At 35.3% G+C, this 10957-nt stretch overlaps 1 protein-coding gene across 1 annotated transcript; it reads right to left on the bottom strand.

Moving 5' to 3' along the window:
* Positions 1-262: 262 nt before the first annotated feature.
* On the bottom strand, positions 263-2812 carry LOC108327951 (syntaxin-22). Its single transcript, XM_017561690.2, has 7 exons — positions 2514-2812; positions 2344-2437; positions 1767-1906; positions 1385-1453; positions 1088-1245; positions 900-1000; positions 263-587 (listed from the first exon to the last, which is right to left on the bottom strand). The coding sequence occupies exons 1-7, from the start codon at positions 2684-2686 to the stop codon at positions 522-524; spliced, it is 801 nt and encodes a 266-aa protein (XP_017417179.1). The 5' UTR covers positions 2687-2812; the 3' UTR covers positions 263-521.
* Positions 2813-10957: the final 8145 nt, after the last annotated feature.

The raw sequence follows: 10957 nt of genomic DNA, 5'->3' as shown, positions 1-10957 counted from the left end.
ATCAATAATAAATCCGAATTAGAATAAATTTACTTTTTAGAAACAACCCTATGTTATTTTATTTCCTTTTTTTTTATCTACTTCTGGTTAATGTGATTTATTTTCCTTATTAGTAGCATATTTGTTTTGCGTAAACATAAGTTGTATCCACGATTATTGGTATCAATTTAATAAGAAATTAACTTTCCACAAATATTAAAGAAAGAAAACAAAGACTTATTTTTTTAGTAAAGAAGTTCCTTTGTTCCTTATCATACACAGCTTGTGATTCTTCATGAGTTTTCTCTTGTTTTTTTCCTTGTGTATTCATGCACTAGTCAATATTACACACAAGACAATATTTCTTAATGAAACCACTTTGCCTCACTATCCTCTTCCAACTTCCAGCTGCAGATGCAGTCAATATATCAAACTGCATTGCTGTACTTTCCAACACTTTCCTTTGGTCAAAACACTCTTCACACCACAAAACACACCAAATACGGGACAAAAAATCCTTCCCAGTTGTATGCACTTGCACACTAAAGAATGAGTACAATAAGTAATATGACCAGCACAACAACAACAATTACAAGCACCCACCAACACTGTAAAGAAAAGAATATTATATGAGTAGTCAAATAACATAAGAATGGTGTACAAGTATAATAACATAATAGCATTACTGGTAAAATAATAATGTTGCGTGCTGGTCTGACACTGGGAATATATTTCTGAGTTACGTGCAGAGATGTTAACATGTAAGGGTAGTGTGCACTGTGCTATTCCATAAGTAAGAAATACTAAACTATTTCTGAAAAGTAAATTCCAGATGTAAAACATGAAATGGGAGGCATCATATTCTGATGTCTATAAAGCCAAAACTAAAGGATTAGTACGATAAGATCTTTGTGACTCACCCATGAGGTTTTGGTTTTCACACTTTTGGAAGCCTTGGCTAGCTGGACCCTAGCTTGGGTTGTTGCACCAGCAGAAGCATCAATATTTGATTGAATGTCATCTGCCATAATTATGCATAAAATATGAACCACTAGAATAACTAAGTGTTTTGGCAATAACAAGCAAGTAACATGGTAATCTTGTTTACCAATAACAACTCCCTGATCATGAACAAGAACAGCAAGGTCCTTGAATATTTCATTTGCTTGTCCAATTTGCTCTTCTACCTCTCTAATTCCTTGTTCTCTTTCATCAATCATGGCCTCGTTGAATGATATTTCATTATCCAATAGAAGTATCTCTTGCCTATAGTTTTATTTCAATGATCAAGTAAATCAGACCATGAATCAAGAGCTGAATAAGCCTGCCTATAACGGTAAAATAAAGATTAAATATTATTGAATGGAATCGGTCCAGTGAGCCAGCTGAAATGTTACTGACTCACCTCTTCTGCTCTCTAATAAAAGGTTGACTTTCGACATCTATTCCAGTCGATTCTTCACCAGAGCCAGAGCTGTTTACACAGAAATGAAAAAGAGCACAAAACACAAGGGAAACAAAAAGGAAATTAGGTTTTTAACAGTATAGAAGTCATTTTTTTTTACAATTATATGCCCTTCTTCATAAACACTTCTAAGAAAGAAAAAAATAAAGAAAAACAGCTTCTTTATAAACTAAAATTAACGAACAAGTTAAAAAGAAAAACAGAGAAAAATTATTTGAGCTTCTGCGCCAATTTCAGTTTAGAGAAGCTAATTTCTATTTTACTCTTATTTTTTTCTTCCAGAAGTGTTTCTAAAAAATTTCATACAAGTACATTCATTGACCTTATTGGTAAAGTAGAAGAGGCGGAGGCAGGGGTGTAAGCAGATTCTCGCTCAGAAGCAAGCTGTTGTACTTTCTGAAACTCTTGCAATGTCGTTTGAAAATCTCTAGCAAGCTTAGCATCTTCAATTTTCTGACTAGCCTGGGTTACAAAAAGAACATGGAAGGCTATCTATCCAAACTTTTTTACTTTTTACACAGATACAATTCTAGCTGATTTAATTTTGAAACAGTCTCAGTGTAAAAATCTTTACTAACCAATTCGAAATTACCCACAAGTGGATGAAATGGTTACTAGTAGAGTCAACATACATACGTAACAAATGATCATGATTACATAAGAACATATTCACAGTGTGAGAAAATTCAAACAAAAATCTTCATAGTTTTTTCAAGCATAGAAAAATAGTAGAGCAATAAAAGGAGAAAAGTGATTTGCAAAACCAGGAAGCATAACCAGGGTATGATCAATTGTGGGTAAACAAAATTCAAAGTCACACATTTGAAGCATCAAATAAAAGAAAAAGAAAGCAAAAACAAAATTACATAAAAAATAATAACAAGAAAAGAGAAGCCTACATTGGAATTAGCACCACGATCAGATTCACTCAAGGATTTGAGCTTAGCAGAAGTATCCTTCACCTGTTGCAATATCCTCTGCCTCGTATTGTGCCTACCAAACACACCATAGTGAAAACACAAAAAAAAAAAAACAAAATTGAATAGAAAAGGGGGTAACGTGAAGGTACAGCTTCTGACGGTGTTCGGGAGTGTCTTTAACGGTTCCGACGGCATCAACGAGTCGCCGGAAAGTGGCGACGGAAGTGTTGATCTGGAAAATTCCGGCAGCGACGGCCTGCGCCGGCGACTGGTTCCGGCGAGATTGAGGGTGGGGTCCACCTTGGATGTCTTGAAAACTCATGGACGACGGAGAGATCCTTCACTTAGGTTATGAAATTTGAAGTAAAAGGCAGTTGCTTGAAGACGCAGAGAGGAATGGTTTCGGTTTCAGTATCAGTTCAGAATTTGAGTTTGAATTTCAATTTAATTTAGTTTAATTATTACCGAACCAATTGGAAAGTGGCAGCATGACTCAAAAGGGACGAGTAACATTGCACAGACCCCACTCCCCCTTTTGCTCTGTTTTTGTTTGGATCACAAAAACAATTTTTAAAATTAAAATAAACATTCATTATGTCATTTTATTAGAAGAAAAAAATGTTGGAATTCAAGGACATTATTAGAGTTTTTTTTTAAGTGGAAATTTACTAACTGTTATGAACTTAAAAAACTATTCATTGAGTATTTTTATACTATAGGTCATTTTATTACGTGTAACGTGTTTCTCGCAGAAATGTGTGTTATCAGAGTGGTTTGTTAAGTTTCACACTTGGATGAGAATGTTGCGTGACAAATGGCACCTTTAGAAAGATTGAGATGCTACTAAAATTAACTTATTTGGAAGAATTAAAGTAAAATAACATTTATAAAACCAATTTAAAGTAGAAGAAAAACTAAATATAGTGCACTATTATCTATTTCAAATAATAATAAGTATGGCGAGATTTGAATGAGATTAAAAATATTGTCACATTAAAAAATATTTATTTCACCAATTTTTAAATTATTGATTGAGACATGATAAAATGAATTTGACCATTAGATCAATTTTAAAAATATTTGTGAAAAAAAGTTAAATAAGGTTGAATGTAGTCTAAATTAAATTAAGTCATTTAATCTTTGAATCAAAATAGTCTCTTCTCATTCACAATAATTATAATAACTAGTCTGAAACCTATAGATACACATACTTATAATCTCAAAATTTGATTTCCTTTCATCGACCTTATTTATGGATATATCCATTGGTAAACGCAACACCATTAATCGTGGGTAAATTTGTTCGTAAATTTAATTTCAAACCAATGAAGCTTTCTTCTAAATCTTTGGACCATCATCATCATCTCATCTGATCACCAAACAATGATGAATATGATAATCCCACATCATTTCCTACTCTTGTATTCATAACTTACCTGCCTTATGCACGTAGTTCTTCCACCTAACCTACACCCTTTATGACCAAATCCTGCCTTACCCAAGCTTCCAACCGCCTCTTTCATTTCCTCTCTTCACCCCTTTCATCCTCTCTCTTTGCCCTTAACCCTTTTCTTGAACATCTAAACCCTCTTCCCTACTCCTTTCTACTTTTCCTTCATAACCCCTTTCAGCTCCCTCCTCGTCCCTCACTCTCACAGCACCATCTCTTGCGTCGGGCTGTGATGTCCTTTCTCTCCTTCCCTTTTGATATTTATCAAATAAGGAGGAGAAAGAGCGTATACGTGTCAGCATCCAGGACCATGTACTAACGGGGAATCTCCAGGTTCTTAGAAGTTCATCTTAAGAGTCCATATTTACATTCATGTAACATGTTTATGTGTTTAAATATAAAATTTATCGTTTTTCATTATGTGTTATTTCTGAATTATTTATGCATTTTGTTTTGATTATTTAAATAATGTCTTAATTTATGTTTTTATCATGCTTTAAGTTAATTGTTGTTCTATATATTTTGATTATGTCTACTACCCCACATGCAAAACACATAAATAATCACAAACACACAAGTCTAAAACTATGCGCTGAACCAAGAAAAATTATATCGTTTAGTTGTGTATTTGTTAAACATCAAAAATGGGGAGATTGTTAAGACAAAATTGTTTATACATCTAAACGCTCTTATGTTTTGAAGTTTAATCAAATAACATTAAACGAAATGAGAATATGATAATACTATAGGATGAAACATAAGACTTAGGCTCAAAAATATCCAACACAGAAAAATCTTAGGAAAACTCTTAAGATTGTAGAAAACATAAAAACACATATTTGCCCATAGATGAGATTTTCACTATGGTAGAGGCATTCCAATCTTTTATCGCTTGGCATAAACACTTGGTTGGTTCTGTTTCTAACCCCCCGGTATGGACTCTTACTTTACACTTCTCAATTTTAAAGTTTACATGTTATTGATGTCAAAACTTATCCTATTTTTTCATGTAACAATAGACGCTTGGATAAGAGAAGATTCCTTTATCTAAGGACGATCCTCTTGGTGCATTGCAGCAACTTTCTGACATTATTGCAAATGAGCCTATGAAGATTGAATATTATCCTAATGTATTTGGGAGAGACTCTAAGGTCCCAATATACCTACATAGTCAAGATGTTAGGGAGCTTGCATCGAAAAAAGAAGAGTTGAATATTACATTAATTCAGCTATAGATGATGTAAGTCTATGAGCAATTATTTATATAAAATTGATTTATATATCAAGTATACTTATATCAAATGTAATTTTTGATTTCAGGTATATGTTTGGTGTAAGTAACAACTTAGGGTACAATGATATCTATGGGTTCATTGATCCACAAGTCACTCACGAAGCAAATAAATTTGATGACATCCAAACATATCTCACCAGTAGCTTTACAAGGGAGAAGGAGATATATTTTATCCCTTATATATATCTAGGTAAGTGAAGTTTGTTAACTTCAAAGTACCATCTATGATTTTAATATATAACAATTAAGTTATTATCAATTTCAGACACTATTGACAGCTACTCATTGTTTCCATACCGGAGAGTTATGTTGTGTGGTTCTGCTCATTGCATAAGTCTCCTCCCAAACATCTTAGACAAGTAGTTGATTGGTAAGAACCTCAGTTTGAACTTTCTTTGTTATATAAATGAATGCTAAAGCTTTTTTTTAATAGTTCCATTGCAACACGTATGATGTTGTCTGGGAGATTAACTACTAACGATAAAAAGCTTGCATGGTTGAGTCTCAAGATTTGACATATGCTAAAACCATACTTATAGTTGTTTTGTTTTAATGATTTTCACTAACTATTTACAACTATGATGATATATTGTAGTGTGACAGACAAAGTGAGTAATATGAGTGCGGATACTACATAATGTATTGGATGACAAACACACTATTTGTGCCCATATTACAAGAGGCTGGAAAACAATAATATTTAGATTTAATGAATTTTGTTTTTTTCCATCATTTGGAATTTATATACACTAATAAACATCATGTGTCTTGTGCAGAGATTCAAGACTCCTACTCCACTTCCTCAAAAGCCACTTACATTCCTAAGGAAGACACTAGCAAAGCATTTGATTAGATTATACAATAACGCGTACTTATTAATATTTAAAATACATTGGCACATTAGTTGATTTATAGTTATTAGTTATTAGACTATTTACATTATGCTTTAAACATTATATGATGTAATTATTGACTGTTGTGTTGAATCTATGTTGTAAATATACTATTTGATATGCATGTCTATTTTTGTGATAGTGGATATCACAAAAACAGACTTGCTATTAATTTTTTTTTGCGAAGTATAGGCCTCGATTATGGCAAAACCGAGGTAGAAAACCTGTCTATGGTCTCGGTTCAACCACAACCGGTATCATAAGGTGCACGTGATTTAAAAAAAAATAAAGGGCTTTGTCATCGGTTCTAGCTAGAACCGCTGCCATAGGCCCACGTTATTACCTCGGTTGAACAGAGGTATAAACCCTCTACTCCTTTTTTTTTCTTCCTTACTACCTCGGGTGCAGAGGAACCGAAGTAGAAACCTTGGACATATTACCTAGGTTGGAACCGATGCCAAAAGTACCCCTTCTTATTATCTCACTTGTATATGCTTCGATTAAAAAACCGAAGCGTATTGTAAAAAATAACCTGTCGTTTTCCTTCACTGCACTAGTGACTAGATTACTATAATTGATTACCAGAGATATTTTGCCTATATAAGGTGAAGTCGTGTCCCCTGGATGATTTCAGCATGCGTAATAGATTACAAAGCCTGATAATCGATTACCAAGTCTTAAAATATTTTTTGGGGTGCACGACTTCACCTCTAACCACTATGTCAGGGTGAAGTCGTGCAGAGGTAAGAACGAAGTCGTGTAGGGACACAACTTCTTCATTTGAAGTCGTCTGGGTCCCCACAACTTGTTTAGATCCGTAATTTTAAAATTTTTTGCCCATATAAGTAAAATACCTTTTATTTTTGCCTATATATGTAAAACAAATCTATATTTTCTTATTCGTTTTTTTGGCAGAGAGATTTTATCTCTTTTTATTCTATTGCTTTGAATCCTTGAGCACGAAGAGAAATTAGCTTTTCCTTGCTTAGCATTTAATTAATTTTTTTTTTTGTTACTATGTTCCTTAGTATTAGGAGAGGAAAGAGAAAGTTTAAGTGTTATTCTTCTTTCTTCCAGGGAACAAAAGATAGAGATAGGGCTGTTTTCTTATTCTCGGCCATTATAGAAGCGGGGAATCTTAACAGAAATATTTTAAGAGATAAGGAGAGATTTTGGGCTGTATGAGAGTCTAGGGTTTTAGTAGTATATTTGGTTATATTTAGGTGTTTTAAAAACCAGTTTTAGGTCAAGAGAGAGTGACTCATTCACGGCAGCCGCGAGAGAGGGGAGATCATCTAGTGTATTCTAGAGACTAGAGGAGTGTTAGCAATCTTTGGAGTTCAGATAAGGGAAGCAACCCGTGGTTTGTTGTGTGGGTGTTGTGTTTTAACCCAAATCTTCTGCATTGGGGTAACTATTTCGGGTTGATGGAGTGCACTTTCTAATTGCTTGAGTACTTCATGAATGCGTGCATGCGTCCCGTGTGTGTAGGATGATCCTTCGCGTTGTTGTTCTGGCCGTTGTTGTACATTGTTGTTTATTCCTTTTCGGTGTGTTGAGTAATCTAGTTTGGTATGTGGTTATGTATGGGAGAATGATGATAATGTATACCGTAGTTGTGGATTACTCTTGTTGCGAGGTCGTTCTGTTTCTAGAAAGGGTAGTGGTTGTGCTTTCTTTTTTCCGCTAACGGACGATGGGTTTTCATGTGGTTGCCGCAACGATTTTGGTTCCTTCACCTGTTTAGGTTGTTTCGTGTAGAACCCTAATTGGTAGTCTCTAAACGAGAGTATTTTTGTTTTTAGTATGTAAGGCTGGGTTTTCCTCTTTCCTTTTGTGGAAGAGATGGCATGTACTCCCATGGGGTGTAGAGGGAGCTAGGGGCGTTTGGCCTTTGCTGCCAGTAGTGGCTGGGACGAGAAGGAGTGAGAGTGTGAGTCTTGGGTAGTGTTGGTAGAGCTGCATGAGTTAGGGTATGGGTGAACGTGAAAGAAGAAAGAAAATAAGAGAAGCGTAGAAGGAGGACTTAGAAGAATAAGTAACATTGGGGGGTTAGCTGCAGTGTTTAAAAATGAAGAGAAAGAAGAAGGAGGGTCAAAGGTTTAGAGGATGAAGGAAAATGTTTAATGGGTAGTGGTTTACGTAGATGTGGGAATATGTCTTAAGTGACAATAGCGAAGGTTAATTGCATGGGTTGAGTAGTGAGTGTTGTGAGTATGAGTGTCGTGAGAAAAGAGAGTGGGAGAGAAGCCTATGGGAATAAATAACGTGAATCACTGCTTGGAGAATGTGAGGGGATGGAAGTATTTGATGGAGATTGGTTTAGCCTGGCGTATAAAGGTGGTTGGTTCATGAGTGATGAGATAAAAAGGAGTGAAGGGAACGAGATAGATGCTGAGAAGTGTTGTAAAAGCTGACAAAAGTAGAATAAAGATCACGAACAATATGCTTCCTGAGGCGTGTAGATCACTGTCCTTAAGGACTTATCCGCGGTGTATTGCGCAAGCCCCCCAGGATACAACAGGAACTTCTCAGATATTTCTGAGGATCTCAGAACTAGCAAGGAACTCTAAACAGAGTATAAGAATAACCCAGAATAATTTTAGAAGAAAAAGAAGACAAAAAGATTAGAGAATGAGAGAAAGAGAAGAGAGTGTAAATCTGTATTTGGAATGAAGAAGGCCACTCTATTTATAGAGTGGGAAATCAACAAAGATTGGCCTAAAGCCCAACCTCAATGGGAAAAATCCCGTGCCTCTCGGAAGTGGCTTTGACCATGAAGCAACAAATTAAACGTTGCATAACAAAAAAAATAACGTTGGCAACTGCATTACGAAACTTGCGCAACGTTATATTATATTTTGCAATATTATATTAATAAATAATAACAATCCCCCACATATTGCAAAAGATAAGAAACAATGATTGAAAGAAAGAAAGAAGAAATATCCTGGGTTCTATAAGATGTAATGCATCAGAGCTGGTATAGCAAGCTATATGAACCAGTCCTAGAACGAAAACTTAACACACAGTATAGTTGGTATAGCAAGCTATATGAACCAAAGATACTTGAGTGTGTTAGAGGTTTATCAATCACATTACACCCCCACAATCCTTGCTGTTATCGCTGTGATGCGCTTAATAGGCCATGCGCGTGCCCGGTATTCATGAGTGCTCTAGAGATCATGCCAAGATCTCATGCAAGCGGCCCCACTTGACACTCATATAGGTGATTTCATCAAATGTATGCTGCAAGTCATACACCACCCGTAAGGGATATGAAGATCATTAAAAACTTTGTTTAATTACAAAGTTTAACCTCTCAATTATGCAGTCTCTAGCACTTTCACACACACCATAGGAATGGACATATTTGATTTAAAATCAAATTAGTGCTATCAGAACTAACAAATGACTTGTTTTTACCCATATGAACCTTATTCATGGGATCTCCAGTCACAAAGGTTGGGTTACCATCACTTGTTTGTTTGCTAGTGGCTTAAGTCCCATTCCCCTCGATGTTTCTAAGATCATATTTCTTCCCAAGGGTTTTGTCAGAGGATCGGCTAGATTCCTTTCTGACTTCACATAGTCAATGGAAATAGTTCCACTCTTTAGCAGCTGCTTCACCAAATTATGTCTCAATTGAATATGTCTATTCTTTCCATTGTAATTCTTGTTTTTAGCTATAGCTATTGCCGATTGGCAATCACAGTGTATTGACACCGATGGGGTTGGTTTCATTCCTAGTGGAATGTTTGCTAAGAAGTTTTTCAACCACTCAGCCTCACTTCCAGTCATCTCAAGAGCTACAAACTCAGATTCTATTGTTGATCTTGCAATAATAGTTTGTCTGGAAGATCTCCATGTAATCGCACCACCCCCAAGTGTGAATACATAACCACTAGTGGATTTTGTCTCATCTGAATCAGAGATCCAGTTAGCATCACTATACCCTTCTAGTACAGCGGGAAATCCACTATATTCAATGGCATAATCCATTGAACCTCTTAAGTATCTCATAAGCCTGGAAAGTGCATCCCAATGTTCTTGATTTGGACATTGAGTGTACCTACTTAGTCTACCTACTGCATAAGCAATATCGGGTCTAGAAAAGCTCATCAAGTGCAGTAAGCTCCCAATTATCTGGGCATACTGAGGCTGAGATAATGATTCTCCTCTATTTTTCATTAATTTGGAGTTAGCATCATAAGGGGTACTCACGGGTTTGAAATCATAATACCCAAACTTCTTAAGAAGCTTCTCAATGTATTGTTCTTGGGATAGTAATATACTATCTCCCTTCCTTATGATTCTAACACCTAAAATTACGTTGGCTTCACCCATGTCTTTCATTTCAAAGTTCGATCCTAGAAATAATTTAGTTCTAGTAACAATCTCATTGCATGTACCAAAAATTAACATGTCATCCACATACAAACATATAATAACACAATCACCATTTTCAAATTTAGAGTACACACATTTATCAGCATCATTAGGTGAAAAACCATCACATAACAATACATTATCTAGTTTTTCATGCCACTGTTTTGGTGCTTGTTTCAATCCATACAAAGATTTTAAAAGTTTACATACCTTATTCTCTTGACCAGGTACAACACACCCTTCAGGTTGAGTCATATAAATTTCCTCTTCTAAATCACCATTTAGAAAAGCAATTTTAACATCCATTTGGTGTATCACTAGCTTATGGATTGCTGCTAAAGCTAACAACACTCGAATAGAGGAAATCCTAGTCACAGGGGCAAAAGTATCAAAGTAATCTATGTTGGGTTTTTGAGTAAAACCTTTTGCTACTAATCTTGCTTTATACTTCTCTATAGATCCATCAGGATGATACTTTTTCTTAAAGATCCACTTACAACCAATGGGTTTTGCTCCTTTAGGCAAATCTACTAAGGTCCAAGTATTATTTTTCTGAATTGATTCAAT

The sequence above is a fragment of the Vigna angularis genome, chromosome 2 (genome assembly GCF_016808095.1).
Source record: "Vigna angularis cultivar LongXiaoDou No.4 chromosome 2, ASM1680809v1, whole genome shotgun sequence".
Lineage (NCBI taxonomy): Eukaryota > Viridiplantae > Streptophyta > Magnoliopsida > Fabales > Fabaceae > Vigna > Vigna angularis.
The sequence above is the reverse complement of the archived record's forward strand: the minus strand, read 5'-3'. Positions and strand labels throughout refer to the sequence as shown.